At 41.4% G+C, this 19,649-nt stretch overlaps 1 protein-coding gene across 3 annotated transcripts; it reads left to right on the forward strand.

Moving 5' to 3' along the window:
* Positions 1 to 1,626: 1,626 nt before the first annotated feature.
* LOC143746957 (uncharacterized) lies at positions 1,627 to 13,720 on the forward strand. 3 transcript variants are annotated; one of them, XM_077239283.1, is made up of 3 exons: positions 1,627 to 1,746; positions 2,254 to 2,388; positions 12,660 to 13,720. In XM_077239283.1, the coding sequence occupies exons 2-3, from the start codon at positions 2,304 to 2,306 to the stop codon at positions 13,388 to 13,390; spliced, it is 816 nt and encodes a 271-aa protein (XP_077095398.1). In that variant the 5' UTR covers positions 1,627 to 1,746; positions 2,254 to 2,303; the 3' UTR covers positions 13,391 to 13,720. The 3 variants fall into 3 exon arrangements, with proteins under 3 accessions (XP_077095398.1, XP_077095407.1, XP_077095416.1); XM_077239292.1 differs by having other exon boundaries at positions 1,640 to 1,767; XM_077239301.1 differs by lacking the exon at positions 1,627 to 1,746 and adding an exon at positions 1,837 to 1,949.
* Positions 13,721 to 19,649: the final 5,929 nt, after the last annotated feature.

A 19,649-nucleotide genomic window follows, 5' to 3' on the forward strand; every position in this document is an offset into this window, starting at 1 on the left:
AAAGGAAATAAACTCTAAACTCGATGCAATTTATTTAAGTTTATTAAATAAATAAACTGTCCCGACACTTTATTTAAACCTTGAGACAGAGACGACAGATAAACTTTTGTCGTTAGCCTAATATGAATAAAAGTTTACAGTTTTGAATGATGTAGGCTACTTTACTCTTATCTGTATGACCAAAAAAATACGGAGTAGCCAATTAAGTTATTTTAGCTGAATAATAAATCCAAATGAACGAAATGAAACAAAAAAGGCAGACATGCTTTGGAAAGTCAGACCTAAAGGTCTTCATCCTTGCTTCTCCAAATGGTCTGATGCTGGACTTGGGCTGAAGTGTACCAAGGGAAGAATACATTCAATGGCCAAAGACTAGGAGTTGGGCCATCAGCAGTCCTACGCATGGTTGAGTCTGTTCCCACTGGAAGTCACCTATTCTTCGACTGATACTTCCCAACAATTGATCTCATGGATGCATTGCTGGCAAAGGGCCTTCCAGCAACAGGAACTATAATGAAGAACCGAGTCCCAAAGCAGAGCAAACTGTCAAACGACAAGAAGATGCAACAAGAGGGGAGAGGAGCATCAGTGTCTATGGTCTAATGGTTTATTGATTGATTGATTGATTTCCCTAGATCAAATGTTCCTTTCCTTTGTCATGGAGAAAGTATCAGCTGTTGAAACAAAACGAGGTACACATTTAACTTAATGAACAAGAATATACGGGAAATATTTCTTGAGTGACGATGACCACATCTACAATCTTCTCTCCAAACAGCTCTCATCAGTGGCTTGTGCTGCAAAGCTCCTCCAAACTCCTCTTCCATGTCCCACTACCCCCACTAGGTCGCCTTTTTGTGAGTTTTGTGAAACCACCATCAACCAGTTAATGCCCCCCATTAATATATACCACTAGGCCCCCTGTACTACTGACCTCCACTGCCTGACCCACCGCGGCCACTCTGCGACCTGGTGCGGCGTGTGGAAACCCTTCAGAATCCAGTCAACCTTTGGGCTGTCTTGCCATTTGTGCAGGCGGGGCATGTTGTCACACTCCGGTACAATGAGCCCCTATTAGAACTATGATATTCTATTCTATACTTTAATTAATTCTATTGAGAAGCCATGAGAAAATGGTGAATAAATATTGAGAATAAATGTTCAGAATTATTGTTTTTTACTTTGTTTTTTGTCAAACTCATTTTTTTTAAATTGAAAAATGCCATCATTTTATATAAAAAAGTTAATAATTGTATTTTATTGACAAAATATTTTTGTTTGTCTCCTATATATGTTTATTAGGTCAGATCATTTTAATCTCTCATATGGTCATATTACAATGAATCCTAGTAATATGGATGTTAATAAGGAACTAGTTAATTGTGAGAATTGGACCCAAAACTAATGTCTTACCATAGTTTATATAACAACTTAGTGAACTGTAGGCCTATTAATATGTTTTGTTATTCTTTTTGGAAAAGATGGCTTTTTGAAAAATATAGTTTTTTATCTCTTTCAATCGCTAAATTTGATCTATTTTATTAACACATCGTTGGACAAAATACATACCGGTAAATGTGTATTTCACTAAGAATGTTTGCGAGCGAACAGGACTTTTATTATGGTATGACGATGTGACATCATACGTGTGCGCCGCGCTCCTGCGATTGTGATGCAGCTGAATGAAGCAATCTGAAATGAATGAATGATTATTGAGCGCAACACTGCAGCAATGAACGTTATTTTGTGAGTAATATGCATCCACACGTGTGTAACAGAAAGGCTGCGTCTCATTTCGCTCCCTAAATCGTGAATCAGTTTGAGCTTTTCAACGGAGCTTTTCGAAACTACGAGTCATTTGAATCTATTGCTGCGCAAAACGAATCCTTTGCGATTCCTTTGATCCTCAGCTGATCAAAACAGTGCAACTATAAAGAGAATACAAACGTGTAATGACAACTTTTAAAACCATTAGCAAATATTTAATGAAAGTGTATATTGTTAAATATAACATCTTTAAATATCTAATATAAATACTTAAGTAAGATGTAGAATTTTTTGTTGTGAGTGTTTTGTTTTTTAGCTAATCAGTTGATTTAAGTCCATTAACTCTCACTCTGACTGACTCCCTCACCAGTGCGCTGAACTACTGATCTAGAGCTGATTGAGACGCACTCCGAAATTTACTGAGGATTTATTTTTCTTTCTGTTAATTATTCTCATTTTAACATGACAAATTGTCCAAACACACAGGAAAACTCCTGGAGAAACATTTGAGATCCACGTGACACACTATTATAAAGATGGCGTTTATTAAAGAGGAGAGTGAAGACATAAAGATTGAAGAAGCTTTCATAGTGAAACATGAAGAAACTGAGGAACAAACAGGTTAGTTTCATTCTCAAAACTAAATTCAGTCATTTGATTCTCATTGAAATGTCGGCCTCTACAGAAATGAATTATGTTTTTGAAGAATGTCATATGAGGGGCCATATGAGTTCTGTTTGACATGTTTGTTTAGATCACATGACCAGGTGTGTTTGACTCCGGCTGGATGTGACCAATCAGAGAGATTTATGTGCTTCGACTTGCTCTTGCTGTACTTTGATGCCATATGTCACAGTGACAATTAAATGCATCATAGATCATCTTTTTCAGCTTGCAATATTATCAAGATGTAATTTCTATGATTTTTAGTGAAATAAGAAGCTTGTGTAGGCCTAAGGAAAATTAGACTGTATGCTTATTCTACTGGTCAGTGATAGAATCATTAAAGAAGATGCAAGATTTCTGGTTTAAAAAAGGAAAAGGATTGGATGCAAAGTTTCACAGACCATAGAGAGGAAAATCCTTAAAGTTAAATGAACACCGCTTAGGCTAGGCTACATTTATCCGAATACATTTGAAAACGGCATTTTCTTTTCAAAACGCTCTGTCCACACTAGCGTTTTCAAGCGAAACATCTGAAATTGCCTTACTGGCCATACATAAACATTCAGAAATTCAGAATATGATACAGAGAGAGCAGACATAATAAAGTTATCACGCTATTCTTCTGGCACTGTCATTTTATTAGCAAAATATCTCACCATTCACTCATTCACAGGTCACTCTCAAAATCACATGACTTAAATGCAGTTGTCATCATGTTTTGCCACAGGACAGCAAATTTTCAGTCATCTTTGCAGGAATGCAATATGAAGACTATACAAAGGAACACTTCTTTTTAACAACACTATGAAAGTATAAAGCAGGCACAACAATGCCGGTATAACCATAGATATCTATGGGTACAATATACATCAAATGACTTAACATGCCTCATCACTTTCACAGTCCACACTACAATGCTTTCAAATTTATCCACTCCGGAGAGCATTTTCAAAAAGCTCCATCTACGCTGACAGAAACGCAAAAATGTCGACAGATGAAACGAAAACATATCAGTGTTCATATTGTCCCAATATAGAATTGTAACGTAACACTGAAGTAGTGTGGCAGTTAGGCTAATTAGATAAGTGATAAATTAAGTGATGATTGAGCATTAGTGATGAACACCTGCTGTTAACAAGCAGAATCACTGAGAAAAAAAAGAGGAACACAAGAACAGAAAAAACATAAGAGACAAGCAGAAACACTAATCAGCAGGGGCCTCATTTATAAACGTTGCGTACGCACAAAAGAAGGCGTACGCCGCTCTCTACGCAATAATTGGTATTTATAAAAAGCAAACTTGACGGTAAAATGTGCGGTCCTTCACGCAAACTCTGACCCAGGCGTACGCACAAAAACGGCTGAAATGAGAGATGGCGACACCGTCGGCAGATGGAAGAAACACGTGAAAGTGTGTGAAACTGTAGACCGTTGTGTAAAATAAATGGCAATACTCTCATAAATAACACGAAGACTTCACAAAGTCTTACAATTAACAGCCTACACGAACACCCGTTTGATCGATCTGCAACAGAAATGCAAATTAACACATATTTGCAAAAAGAAAAGTGAAATATGTTCTGCAATAATATTGGCATGTTATACAATTCATCCTCATAAATAAGATGGTAAACAGAACGAAATAATGTACAAAACTGATATTCTCGCCAATGTGTCCGTCTGCCGGAGCAGATATAGATGCAATTAGATAGTCAGTCAGATAGATAGATAGATAGATAGATATGTCCACTATTTGTCCACTGGGGAAAGTTGTTTTCATAGTAAAAATGTCTTCATCAGCTACGGAATCATGGTATTCATGCATATGCCATTAGTTTGTTTTATTGTAGATAAAATAACGTATGACGTATGTCTCACCCATTCAGAAAGCTGCTAGAAATTACATTTGCGCTGAACTATTTCCCATTTCCAAGTAGATTATAACCGACATCTGTAGCTTGTCAGATGCAATTAAATGGATGGAAATAAAATGCCCCGTCACAATGCGTAATGACGCACAATGGCTGATCTTGCGCTTCGTAGAAGATGTGGAAAATGGAAGGATTCGGAGTGAACGCATCTTCAGATGGCAAGAAAACTTGCTGGCAAATGTCCGACCATTTCTTTTTTATTTCGGCCACAGTCCGAGGTTGTGAGGCTACAGCATTTACGGCGTCTGCAACCTTTTGCCACTCAAGTGGCTTTTTGGCATTAGTAATGCCCACACTGTGCCCTCCAAACAACATTTTTCTCCTCTTTTCCACCTCGCCAACAATAACTTCTACTTCACATTAAGTGAAGTTACGTTTTTTTGATTTCCTCTCTGTTTGCCATGATTTCGCAATCGATGAATATTAACTTGTGGGCGTTTCACGGAGTATTTATGGGCAACTATGGGCGTGACATGAAGCCGCAAAAGCTGCGCTACATTTAGAATTGATTGTGATTTATTAAGGGAAAAATGCGTGGGATGTGCGTGCGCACGGTTTTATAAATCCGAATATTTCTGTGCGTACGCACGTCCTATGTTTCATCCGTACGCCACTTCTGACGCAAATCCTACGCAAAGTTTTATAAATGAGGCCCCAGTAGTTTTAGATAATGTAAATATTATCAAAATTTTACTAAAATCCTAACAAAAGGAATACATTTATGCCTTACGATACATTTTTGCAAGTTATTGCTATAGGCTACTTGATGTATGTCAGGGTTCTGTCACTTCTGTCTAGTCTATTTCTTGGTTTTGTGACAGAGCTCTGACACTCCTGTTTTATCTTGTTTTGTGTAGCACACAGCTTGTTTTTTTACTAGCTGTGTGATATCATGTTGTCATGTTTGGTGTGAACACGTGGCTTATGAGTGTTCTCATTGGCTCGGTGTTCATGTCTTGTTTTGTCTGAGCACATGGCTTGTGATTTGTTTTACTGGTAATGTGCTTGTGTTTTAGTAATGTTTGGTGTGAGCACATGGCTTTTCATGTATGTTTCCTTGTGCCATGTGCTCTCCTGTTAATTGTCTAGTCCCTCCCATCTTGTTACCTGATTGATCAATTTGCCCCACCTGTCCTCCCTCGTTAACTCCTTTGTTTGTTCTCCCTATTTATTCTCCTTATGTTTGCAGTCGTCGAATGTACCCCTTGTGTCCAGTCAAGTCAAGTCTTTTGTTTTCCCCTACGGGGTAGTTTTGTTTGTATTTTGTTTTATTTTTATTAATAAATAACCCATCATCTCTGCACCTGAGTCCTCGCTCCTTTCACCACCACCACCCCTGACATATGCACAATGCATCATTTTGTTTTTGGGATAAATGCATAGTCATCCGTTAAGCCCATATTTAATTGTAAATTTCCACACAAAAAAAAAATATATATATATATAATTTATAGTGCCTGTATCTGCAAAAGAACCTAAAAGGCAAGGTAATTTTAATCTGTATCCTTATGAGTTTGTTTGAAGCACTAAAGGCAGGCATCCACTGTGCGAATTTCGTCCGATTTTGAGCCGAATTCTGACTCGTGCGACTCTTTTTCGGGTCGGGCCGATTTTCAGCTTTGTCGCGCGTCGTTTGTCGTGCAGTGTTCGTGCAGTATACAAGGGGAAACGAGAGGCGATTAACCTCTCCCGATCGGCAATCGGATGGTCGGATGAATTTCTGGCATGTCAGAAATTTTGGTCGCTCCTCGTGACTATATCGCACAGTTGAAGCAGAGCTACGAACCGATTACCCTAAACTCAGTGTTTTATCCCTCACTGCGCCTGCGCGAAAACAGATTTTAACCATTTCAATCTACAGAAAAAAAAAACGAAAAGAGGGAACTCTTTAAGTTCTGTAGTTCAAACTAGCTACAAATTACTGTTGCTTACCTCCAGTTTGTCCAGTTATTACCCACGTCTTCCAAGCTGCGATGTAGCAACGTGCCTCTTTTATTAATTTGTTAAACAATGTTTTTGAAATAAACCTGTTTTTAATTTTCATTGATGACTAATTATTGCAGTGTTCGGACATATTATAGACTGTTAATATAATTATATGCCTATAATTCATTGTAGCCTAATCGATCTAAATGTTTTAGACAATTTTCAAAGAGGATCCTCATTGAAAAATTGTCTAAAACATTTAAGTCGATTATAATGAATTATAGGCATATAATTATATTATTATTATTCCTCGAGGAGTAAGCTTCTATGTAATATTTTATTATCCTCACAGCGCATTGTGGCGATGTGCTGTGAAATTATTGCGTGGCAAATTAATTATAATAGCAGATCAATTTAATAATAAAATTAGCCTTCCCTAATACAATAATACTAATAATAATTTAATACATAAATTGGAAGTGCTAAATTATCTTGATATTGATAACTGATGCTTGTTTTGACAATATCTCTGGATACATGATATCGTCTACCAACCCAGCACGGGGGTTTATCGCACATATTTCACACGTATAGTGTGAGCAGTAAAGTCGCAGCTCGATGATCAGACCGTATAGTGTGAGCACATAAATCCTGAGCTTTGGCTTTATATCGCATGCGATCTACTCGTTCAGTGTGAGTAGATACCTTGCTGAAATCGCACAGACATCGCACAGTGTATGCCCGCCTTTAATATGACGCATTGTCATTTTTAGAGCACCTTGGGTTCTGCAGCAGCTAACTCTGTGCCTTTCAGTATTTTGATGCGTTTTGTCCAAAAACATTAGTCAGTCATTACTGTAAATTTACGTGACTGGTGTACGTTTAGGTGGGATCAGTAGTTTTTGAAATAGGCTATGCTGTTTGGATGTTAGTCGGTCCGACTCAACAACAAACGTGTAGCCAATCAGCATTAGGGGGCGTATGACGGTGGAGGAGAGAGAACGAGCAAGAGGGAAATTTGAACTGAAGAAAGACTGCAGAAATAGAGATGAGACACAATACAAAAGAGAAAAGCTCAGAAGAAATTACTGGAAAATAAAGGGTTATGACTGGGCAAGAGCTTTAGGACCCGCGTTAATATTAGAAACACTGTCCAGCGCTGGAGAGAGCAAAGCGGAAAGGCCTGAGTGAGTAAAACTGGGTTTGAGTGTCATTGTGTGTCTGGAGCTACTGGGCTGTTGGCGACTAATAATATCAGCTGAAACAGCTTTAAAAAGATGAGTCTTAGAGACTTCTTGAAGCAGTCCAGTGTTGGCGAGTTTCTAATTGTCGATGGAAGAGCATTTTTATAACCCTTGAGGTGAAATGGAAAATACTCGACCACCCATAGACTTCAATTTGAATTTAGGCGGCTGAAGAGTAAAAGAGTCGGAAGAACGTAGAGAACAGTTATACTGACATAGATCTGTGTATCGTCAGCATAGCAATAAAACCCCAAACCATACTTTCTAATGATGTCACCAAGAGGTAACATATATATATATATATATATATATATATATATATATATATATAAATTAACACTGGGATGGGACCTAATCCATGCTAGTCCATGCTTGTCCACAAATGGCAACATTATTCTCAAACTATCCAAGAGAATGTCATGTTGTCGAAAGATCTAACAGCAAGTGAGATATAACTTTAATGCGCACAGTTTCTGTGCTACAATGGGGTTCGGATTCTGACTGAAATACCATTTCAGTGACTGGACATAGTTGGGAGAACGACTCGGTTACTAACGTAACCTCGATTCCCTGAGAGGAGGGAACGAGTATTGTGTAAGTAGCTTACGCTATGGGAAAACTCCTTTTCTCGAGAATATTGAAGTCTTTATGTAAAACGCATTGCAGCTGCACAGCAGACAGCAATGAGTGAAGGAGCTCGGTCATTGGCTGTGCCGCGGCAACTTGCTCGAACCAATGACGGGGCGACTCTGTATGCACCGACCAATGAGCGCACCTCGCGCCCGCGCTCGTCAGAGCCCGCCAAGATGGGCGTGGCCAAGAGCTATATATTGAACTTCGCCTTATGATAGCCAGAGGCAGGTGCCTGAGCTGAAAAGCAAAGTTATCATCCAACTAGCCGGCAGAGGCGAGCTTTATATGTGGGAAAAAGTACAGAGCGGCTAGAAGGCGCTTAGTGTGACACAAGCACATACATAATCTAGATACGAACTCATAGTTCTACTAGCATCATGCTGATAGTACATTGGAATGCAATGTCGGGACCTGTAGGTTGTAAAACCTGATAAATGTGGACGGTGAGGCCCAGCCTGCCGCCGCACAAATATCCTCGATCGGTATCCCGCTCGACCATGCCCAGGAAGAAGCCATACTCCTGGTGGAGTATGCTTTGACTCCCCAGGGGCATTGAAGTCCCTTGGCTTCATAAGCCAGCGCTATAGCCTCAACTATCCAGTGAGAGATTCTCTGCTTTGAAACGGCAGAACCTTTCGTACGGCCGCCAAAGCATACAAACAGTTGTTCTGTCTGTCTGAATAGGGCAGAACGCTCCAAATACACTATGAGAACACTAACGGGTGAGAGTAGATTAGCGTCGTGTTCGTCTGCTGGAGACGATAGCGCAGTTAGGGAGATAACCTGTGCTCTGAAGGGAGTGGTGAGCACTGTAGGAATATACCCATGTTTTGGCCTAAGGACGACCCTGCAGTCGTTAGGTCCGAATTCTAGGCAGGCAGCGCTTGCCGAAAGCGCGTGCAGGTCGCCCACTCTCTTGACCGAGGCGAGTGCCAGCAAGAACGCAGTTTTGAGTGAGAGCTGCTTAAGGTGCACGGTTCGGAGTGGTTCGAACGGGGGCCCTTTAAGAGCGTCTAGGACAGTAGCTTGGTCCCAGATCGGCACTGAGGGGGGGCGTGAAGGGTTCATCCTCCTAGCGCCCCTTAGGAAACAAATAATTAGGTTGTTTCTTCCCAATGGACGTTCCATCACAGGGTCGTGTGATGTTGTGATGGCCGCCACATATACTTTGAGCGTGGAGGGGGTGCGGCCCGCCTCCAGAAGCCCTTGTAGAAAAGTGAGTACGTTCGTAATCTCGCATGTTTCAGGGTTCAGGCCCTCGACGTTACACCGGTCACTGAACACTTTCCATTTCTGGGCATATAAGCGTCTCGTGGAGGGCGCCCGCGCCTCAGCGATGGTTTTTAGCGCTCCACTCGTGAGGCTCCTGGGAACCCGTTGAGGGGCCATGCATGAAGGGCCCACAGATCGGGGCGGGGATGAAATATCATCCCGCTGGCATGACTGAGGCGGTCTGGCCTCAGTGGAATCGGCCGTGGTGCAGATTGCATTTGCATCAATTCTGGAAACCATGTTTGCTTCTTCCAGAGTGGTGCTATCAGGAGCACTGAGTTTTTCTCCTCTCTGACCCGACTGATGACTCAGCGCTGATGACTCATTGGTTCAGCGCGCCTGGCACATGCGCTGCTCTCAGCGAGCGCAAGTTGTGCTGGGACCATAAGATGAGTCTCCTGGCCATTGAATGCATGGAGCTCGACCTGAGTCCACCCTGGCGATTTATGTACGACACTACCGTCATGTTGTCCGTTCGGACCAGGACGTGTTAGTTTTTTAGATGTGGAAGCAGGGCTCTGAGAGCCAAAGCGACCGCTTTCATCTCCAGACAGTTTATGTGTAGGCGCTTCTCCGGGTTTGACCAGTCGGCGGCTTTCCAGTGCGTCAGGGCTTTTATACAGCCGTGGTTCGCTCTGATTAAAAGGTGGCCCGGACGCCACGCGTGAGCAGGGACGCGGCTCTTGAGCCAGCGTTGGAGAGGACGCATATGCAACAATCCTAACTGGAGTACGGCCGATGCTGAGGCCATGAGACCTAGCATCCCCTGAATGATGTTGCAAGGCGCCGGATGGTGAACGCGTGCTCTGATGAGAGACGAGCTGTCATTTGCATCGAGTCTAGAACTATTCCCAGGAAAGAAATCTTCTGGCTGGGAGATAGTATACTTTTTGCAAAATTGATTCTTAGACCCAGGCATTCTAGATGGCTGATAATCCAAGATCTGTGTGTTACTAACTGACTCTTTGATTGTGCTAGAACCAGCCAATCGTCGAGATAATTCAGTATTCGCACTCCCCTTCGCCTCAAGGGGGAAAGTGCTACATCCATACATTTCGTGAATGTACGGGGAGCCAGGGACAGGCCGAACGGAAGTACTGTGTACTGGTAAGACTGTCCCTCGAAAGCGAATCTCAGAAAAGGCCTCTGATGAGGCGCTATTGGAATGTGAAAGTAAGCATCTTTCAGATCCACTGAGAGAAACCAATCTCCTGGGCGTACTTGCGCGAGGATATGTTTGGTTGTTAACATTCTGAACGAGCGAATCATTAGTGCTTTGTTCAGGTGTCTGAGATCTAGGATGGGGCGGAGACCGCCATCCTTTTTCGGGACGAGAAAATAGCGGCTGTAAAAACCTGCCCCGCTCATAGAGGGGGGAACAGTTTCCACAGCGCACTTTTCTATTAATTTGCGCACCTCGGTGCGTAGAACATGCGAACACTCCTTTCTCACTTTCGTCTCGACCACAGTCGTAAAACGTGGTGGTCTGCGAGAGAACTGGAGCGAGTGTCCGTGCTTTATTATATTCAACACCCATTTCGGCATATCTGGAATGTTTTCCCATGCCGCTGCGTGTACAGATATGGGCTGAATACTGGCTAGGGGCGGGCCGCTGTGACGTAGGGACCCAGCCAGCGAATCGCCTGAGCTCGTAGCTCTCAGAGGCGCGGGCGCGCGCTGAGCAGCTGAGTGTATGGGCGCTTGTGTGATTACAACAGCGCGCGCTATGTCTGTAAAACTCGCAGCCTGAGTTGGGTTTGTGTTTGACACTGTAGGGACAGAGTTTATAAGTGGGGGTGCATAGACAGTGGTAGGCACACGCGTCACTTTTATAATGTTTCCCGCTTTTACTGGGGATGAATTCATAACTGTGTGAACAGTGCTTGTGTGTAGTGGTGCGTACATGACCGTAGGCACGTGATCTACATTCATGGGGCGTGCAGCCTGAGCTGGAAATGAATTTGGCACTGTTTTGACAGTATCTGGGAATGCACACTTTGTGGACATGTGAACCCTTAGTGACACAGGAAGAAAAAGACTATTTTTGTGTTTTCTGTGCGTCGCCGTAAAAACGGCGTTTGTTTGCAGGTGAGCGAGCTCTGTGACTGGCCCATTGACTGCTGTATGGACATTTCAAGCCGCCTGTAAGGGGACTGGGTATTGTTTGAGATTTTGCAGAGAGAGTGGTCCGGCTTTTGCGAGACACACACTCTCTCTTCTCATTCCTGTGGCTAGGAAGGCTTTCGAGGCTCAGGGTTCAGCACAAACTTGGGCCGAGGACCCCGTCGCTCAGGAGGCGGCTTGCGGTTGTGGGAGCGCGAGCAGCGTCGAACGTCAGTCTGAGGCGCGGGCTGAGAGGCGGTGGGGGCTGCTCTAGGAAGAAGGTCTCTGCACGACGCGCAGGAAGGCATTTGAAACAACGCCTCAGAAAATTGCTCTTTTACAAATGTCGCGAGGCGAACAGATGTAAAATACTTGCGTGTAGCGCGCCGGATGGCTCAGTAGGATGGCGTTCAAAGGCGGCTGAAGATGCCGACGTCCTCGTAGCAATCCCGCTGGTATGCTTTTCCACGACGGCGAAGGCTTTCAATAACCCGGAGGATCCAGCGAAGAAGGTGTTCGCTGAAGGAGATTAAATCTAAAGAACTCTCATGACGGGAAGCACAATATATAGCTCTTGGCCACGCCCATCTTGGCGGGCTCTGACGCGTGCGGGCGCGAGGCGCGCTCATTGGTCGGTGCATTCAGAGTCGCCCCGTCATTGGTTCGAGCAAGTTGCAGCAGCACAGCCAATGACCGAGCTCCTTCGCTCTTTGCTGTCTGCTGTGCAGCTGCAATGCGTTTTACATAAAGACTTCAATATTCTCGAGAAAAGGAGTTTTCCCATAGTGTAAGCTACTTACGCAATAGGAGAGACCTCTCGAAAGGGAACACTATTTTTCTAATATTTTATACATGAATAGGTGATTTGCCGTCAGTCTTTAATAAACCAAATTTCCTGGGTCAAGCTGTGTTTGATAAAGGGATTGATAACTGGCAGGTTTTTGTCCTAAAGAATGTGAAGAGGTATTAATATTGAGAAGAGGTTCTGAGATGTCAGGTAACACCTCTTTCAGTAGCTTAGTGCATATTTTATACATGCTGTTTTTATGCTTTATGTTGTTTTTCATGTCTCTTGCTTCGTGCCATGTTAACTTGTATTCGTCTGTTTTTGCTTTAGACCTGACAGCGCTGAAAGATGAGAGTCAAGAACTAAATAATAAGGAAGTGAAAGATGAGAAACATGATTTCATGATCGGAGAAAAATCCCCACCGACTGAAATGACTTGCTCAAAAAAAGGAGCCGAGAAGACCAAATCTAACAGCTATTTCACCTGCAGTCACTGTGGAAGGAGTTTCAATCATAAACGAAACTTTGAAGTCCACGTGAGAATTCACACTGGAGAAAAGCCTTTCACATGCCAACAGTGTGGAAAAAGTTTCACTCAAAAACAAAACCTTAAAGTCCACATGAGAATTCACAATGGAGAGAAGCCTTTCACCTGCCAACAGTGTGGAAACAGTTATGCATATAAAGGAAACCTTAATGCCCACATGAGACTTCACACTGGAGAGAAGCCTTACACCTGCAATTACTGTGGGAAGTGTTTCACTCAAAATGGAAACCTCGAGGTTCACATGAGAATTCACACTGGAGAGAAGCCGTTCAAGTGTCCTCGGTGTGAGGAGAGTTTCAAATATCAAAGAGACCTGAAACGCCATTTGCAGACTCACTCTGGAAAGATATTGCATTGTTCTGAATGTGGCAAGATGTTTACGACAAGGAGACATTTTAAAAATCACCTGCGACTTCACTCTGGGGGAAGACAATTTAATTGTGATCATCAGTGTAATAAAAAAAATGCTTTTGCCATCATCTCACTTACAGATACAACTAAAAAGTCATGTTGATGTGAGACCCTATTAGTGTTTATTGTGTGGAAAGAGTTTTAAATGGCTATGCAATTTAAAATTGCACTAGCAAATATGTTTCTGTATAAAATTAAGACTATGTACACAAAACTACTTGAATGTCGACCAAGTCTGACTGTCTAACTTCAAAACTGTTTCTTTCTTAACCTCTTTATACTTTGTCTTGAGGCTTTTTTGTTCTTTTGTTGTACATATGGACTGCTGTGGCCACGCATGAACACCTTTACTATTGAGTGATTGCTGTGATATATTAGTTAAACTTCTGTCCTTCTGTGATATGACAATGTAAATGAAAGATTATAAATGAAACAATTTGTTGTTTTTTATTTTGAAAGTAGAAAATTAGAAAACAGCACCTTGTTTAGTTTTTTACGTTCTTTGAAAAAGAAACAACTGAAATGAGTATTACTGTTGCAAATAAAATCATTGCTGTTAGATCTGCGCTGAATCTGAAGAGCTGATGAACACCGGGAAACTGATACGCTTTGTTTACGGGTTTATTAACTCAATGAGACGTGAGATTAAACAGATGTGTATACAACACAAACATAATATTACAATTTATATCTGCACAAAATGACGTTGAATGCACAAGTGAACTTGAAGTGAGTTACGGTCTAGTCAGAATGTGTAACTCCTTTTGTGAAACACTAGAACCTAAACTAAACCTAGAGGATTCACAATGTTTTATTGTGTTCTCATTATCATGTCATGTATATAACAGTCCCAATCATAGTTATTGTTGTGCATAAATATGTGCTTTACTATAGCGTTAATCCTCAACCAAACACATATGAGATAAATCAGATATAAATACACAAAATAAACATAATACCGGTATTACCACTTACAATTGCACTAAACAAAAGGCTGCGAACGCACAAGCGAAGTTATAGATATGAAGGTGTAACTCCACTCTTTCTGTAACAACGTGCTGAAACAAGAGCGAAAAAAGAATTCACAACATCCTTTTACAGTCTTGTTCTTATTATAATGTTATAAAACCTATATGACAGATTTGTGCTGCACATGTTGCACTTTCCTGTATTTTCCTTTTTTAAAGTGATTCTAATCACATTTCAAGCATTTAAAAAATATCCTGGTGACTAGTGCGAATCTGAAGTGTCTCAGTGAAAGGAAATAATCCATTATTTATCGGCTTTAATATATTTGCCAAATTTTCTTATCAGGTCGATAACATTAAAAATAAATATATATATATATATTAGCTGATACTGATATTGTGCATCCTGGCTACTTGCTGAACCACATGTTGCAGACCAAATGCCTTTTCCTTGTCCCGAAATGGCACGAGCATTGGAACAGATGAGCCAGACCCATTGACCAGGAAGATATGTCGGACTGGGACGACGGCGACGATCAGCCTGTTCCTTCTGTCTACTAATAGCTTGATGCAGAGGAACATGGGCCTCATTCCAGGTAGCCTCACTTCTTTGTAACCAGTCATTGATTGCTGGGAGTTCAATGGGTTCTCCAGACCATGGGAACAACGAGGGTTGAAAGCTGAGGACACACTGAAAGGGAGTCATGCCAGTAGAGGATTTGCGGGGCGAGTTTTGTGCATACTCAGCCCATAGTAAATAGCGACTCCAGTCCGATTGATTTTGGTGGCAGTAAGATCTTAGAAATCGAGTGTGTTCTTGATTAAGATGTTCAGTTTGACCATTGGATTGTGGATGGTAACCAGATGTGAGACTGACATTGATATTGAGCTTTCAAAAGAATGCTGACCATAAGCTGGAGGTGAATTGGGGTCCGCGGTCTGAGATTATGTCCTCAGGTAGAATCGAAACACATAATTACACATAATTACACACAGTTCAGCAGTTTCAAAAGCAGTGGGCACCTTGGGTAATGGGATGAGTCAACAGGCTTTGGAAAAGCAATCTATCACTGTGAATATAGTGGTGTGGCCTTGTGAGTTGGGGAGGTTGGTGACAAAGTCTATGGCAATGTGAGACCAACAATCAAAAAAATGGTTTTGTGGCACTGTTCTTTTTACACAAATATTTTTTGTTGAAATTACACATATATATTTATTTTAACCACTAAAAAACTCTTGTATTGCGTTTAAATTTACGGTGTAATTTTCCACTATACTTAATTATCATTCGTTAAAAAATGTAAAGGGTTTAATTTCGCGATAAAAACCCCCAGATGTGACGAAGAAGGTGGTGTCAGAGCAAGACGTATCAGCCAGGTAAGAAAATATAAAGTTAATCTAAAGGCAATGTCTTTAATTTCTGTTAGTATTTCGGAAAGGACTAGTTACATATACGTGTGTGGTTCTGTAACAAAACAGACAATAAAAGGAATATTAATTACCATTTACATACAAATAACAAAAAATAGTAGTGTAAGTATAACCTGGGGAAATGAGAATTTAACCAAAAGAAGATAATAGGTAGAATTCACCATATATTCACTGTAATAATGCAGTCACATGCTATCACGCAGGCCCGAAAGCCTTCACCACTACTCAGGACTACTGCTATTACACATAAATAGACACTACTACACTACTAATCAACAGAACTGACATACAGGTGACTGCACTAGCATAATAGGATGCTATCAACCAACTAAACGTAAAATAGAATGAGCATTAAGTGCGCAGGAAAAAACATGACTTGTCTTAACATCTTAGCTCAAGTGCTAACAACGATGAACGTGAAAAAATAATGTCAAATTTACTCTAGTAACACTCTTATACACTTTAACATTACAGACATTGCACAGCTAAACACCCACCTGTCTCAAGGACGCACACAGTGAAGTAAGGAAAAAGAGAAACGAGGGAACATGCCACTATCACCGATGCTCTGGGCAGACTAAAGCCTGTTTTATGCTTCTGCGTCGAATCGACGGCGTACCCACGCAGACCCCTCTGCGTGGCCGCGAACCCCTCCGCCGTAGCTCGACGTGCACCTCCAAAAAATTGTAACTACGCGTCGAGGCAACGCAGACCACAAGGGCTGTGATTGGTCAGATGCACCGCGATGCAACTCAACCTGATGCAGAACCATAAAACGGCCACGACGCCGTAGGAGTGACGGCGTAGCTACGCCGTGGAGTTGACGCTGAAAATAAACACAGCAGCTTTCCTTATCCACAAATGGCTGCGCCCCTAATGGTCGGCCTGGGAACTGCATGCAAACTAAACATACGGTATATAAACAGTCTTGTCTTTTCAACAGTTTGTGTTGGATTACATGAATGATTTGTGTTTCATTAACCTGCTTGTTAGTTCCCATCATGCTTTGCATATAGCTGAATTAAGAGAGAATAAATGTTGAAATTAAGTGTTATTTTATGTGTTTTTGAGAAAATGAGAAAAGGGGAAGACTTGATAGTGTGTAATTGTGTTTAATGTTCAATTACATTGGAATTATTAGAACCATTTAAATTACAGTGGGTTACCATTGTGGAGAAGAGTGGAGAATCTGGTTAGTTTGTGGACTGATTCAAATAAGGTAAACTCTTGTGGTTGAAGGAGCATAAATCTTAGCATTTAAGATGTTAAATAGTGCTAATGTTAGCTAATAGCTAGCTATAGTCTGGGAATTCAATGGAGTCACCTAAAATGTCTGATGTACACTATCAAATGATGTATATCCATCACACTTTTTATTCAGTTCAGTTTTAAACAAACTTAAACATGATAACTAAACTTAGGCTAACCGGTTTAAGTTACAGGGAAGCAATTCCATTGATTTGGTTGGACATTACTATTTCACATACATTCTTTCTCATTCATTTGTGTTGTCACAACACAAGGAGCTTACATAGTTTCATAACATTCCATTCATGTTAATAAAAAATAATTTGCTTGTGTGGAACCACTGTCCATAATTGAATTAAGTTAGTTTAAAGAATATTTTTTTGAGTGAAGGACGTTAAGGGATGGGTAATGGTTGTAGTAGACCGGCTGGTAGTTGCTTGGAGGATTTGGAGACACTGCATGTCGGACAGTTCTGAATGAAGGAGATGATGTTTTTTGTGTATGTAAGGCCGCCAAAAGCGGTTTGTGAGTAGTTAAAGAGTGGTGGTGATACCAGGGTGGCTTGAACTGGGCGATGAATGGACGTATTGGGTGATTCTTTTGCGGAAGGAGGGTGATACATATGTTATGTCGGGTGGGCAATCTGGTGGAGGTTAGGGGTGTCGAAATTAATCGTTTCTACGATGCATCGCGATGCAGACGAGGACGATTCGGTATCGGTTCAATAATAGACCATAACCGGTTATACTGACGCTTTTCTGACGTCATTTGTCGCGTGTGTGCTTTGTCGCGGTAGCATACAATGGCAGAGGAGGCGAGACGCGAGTGCGAGTAATTAAAAATGCTCCGAATACTTTAAAAGCCTACATCTATTCTGGGCACATTTCGGCTCTAATGAACAACCTGGTAAGCACGACCTGGAGAAGACACGCGCTGTACGCGCTCATGTCACGCACACATAGAGCTGATTTAAGTATCCGAACCCGATGGTCAAATTACAATTATTCTGTGTTGTTCCGCGTGATTATAAATGGATGATCATTACCTTCAACGCTCGGCGCTCGGCGACGGTTGATGCACGCATCTCTATGGTAACATTATACACTGATGAATGAGCGCTGCTTTTAAATGAACATTTCTTTACAACAAAATTGATTTGACACAATTTCCTTTACTAAATGGCATTAACAGGCTTTACTCCCTTGAAACTTAAACTGGAATGTCACTGTTTCTGTCAGTGCGACTTCCCGAACAGGTGAACAGGCGCGCGCGCACGCACACATCACTTTTGGAGTAAAAATTTAAATTGCAGATGCAGTGCACCGCGATGCATCCCGATATCGAATTGAACTGAATCGATGACATGATAATAGTAATCGAACCGAACCGTGAGACCAGTGTAGGTTCACATCCCTAGTGGAGGTGGATCTGATTTTTGAGCCTCTGTTAACTTTTTCATAATATCCCATTGAACTGGAGCAAGAATGAGTGTGGGTGAGATGATGGATTCACCAGATGGTGGTTGATGAACGCCAACCTTGCTTGCCTTGGGTTGAGTCTTTTCGCAGATCGTAGATATTCCAGACTTATGTGGTTAGTACCAGGAAAGGATGTTTGGCCCCCTCCAACCAATGTTGCCATTCCTCAAAGGCTGCCTTCATGGTTAAAAGGTTCCCGACATCATAGTTCAGTTCGGTTCTGTTGTGGTAGGCTTGCGTGAGAAATAAGCACAAGGGAACATTTTGGGCGGTGTGCCCTGACGTTGAGAGAGAAAAGCACCGATGCCAGTGTTGGATGCATCCACCACTATGATGAACTCGTGCTCGGGATCAGTGTTGTGCAAGTTACTTCCAAACTGTAATACATTATATATTACTTGTTACTGTTATTTAAAAGTAATTCATTACCTTACAATATTACTGTCTCAGAATTGTAATGCGTTACATTACTCCTGTATTACTTTTGAGTTACTTTCACCAAAATAACTATACAGAAGTAGAACTTAACATTCTAAAATGACTAGGGCTGTAACGATATGCCATATGAAACCGAAATCGCGACACTCAGATCCACGAACCTGCAGAATCGCGACACACCCCTTCCAACTCCCAGCGTTATCCATACCGTCCAGATCCAATGCTACCACATCTTTAAATTACTATTAGTATTATTTGAAGTTAGCATAACATTATAAAATACGTAGACCTACACCACAAAACTAGTTGAGGATAAATTATTTAAAATTTGGGAATTCCAGCGTTATGGACATGAAATTTGCAGACTTGCAGTTAACTTATATAATTATATAAATTCTCAGAAAATGCATTAATACCAAAATATTGAAACGTCTGTTTATCCATAGTCTCCTCCCAGAAAGGAGTCCAGACATTAGAAAAATATCAGTCTACACATGCTTTTTATATATTAGGGAAATCGACAGTCATGTGTGACAAAAAAAAATCTTTAACTTTTAGGAGGCAACGATTAACCCTATTACACTGCGCAAATCTAATGAAGAAGGGTTGGATCTCCACAGAACATAAAATATTCATTTTATTTTATTTTTCGTGTTCGCATTTATGAGGAAAAAATAATGTTACAGACGTGACAGTTCTCCGTTACGGACGCGACCGCTCTGAAGCGGCACTAAAAGACTGCTTTAAAACTTTCACAGACACCTTACACAGAAAACACGAAGCCTTTCTTTAAAGTGAA

This window comes from Siphateles boraxobius, unplaced genomic scaffold (genome assembly GCF_051911475.1).
Source record: "Siphateles boraxobius isolate OS27281-9 unplaced genomic scaffold, OSU_SipBor_1 100, whole genome shotgun sequence".
NCBI classification, from domain to species: domain Eukaryota; kingdom Metazoa; phylum Chordata; class Actinopteri; order Cypriniformes; family Leuciscidae; genus Siphateles; species Siphateles boraxobius.

Coding starts and splice junctions, on each gene's coding strand:
- LOC143746957 (XM_077239283.1), top strand. CDS start 2,304: ATGGCGTTTATTAAAGAGGAGAGTGAAGACATAAAGATTGAAGAAGCT. Junction 2,389..12,659: donor AGAAACTGAGGAACAAACAG/GTTAGTTTCATT, acceptor TTTTTGCTTTAG/ACCTGACAGCGCTGAAAGAT.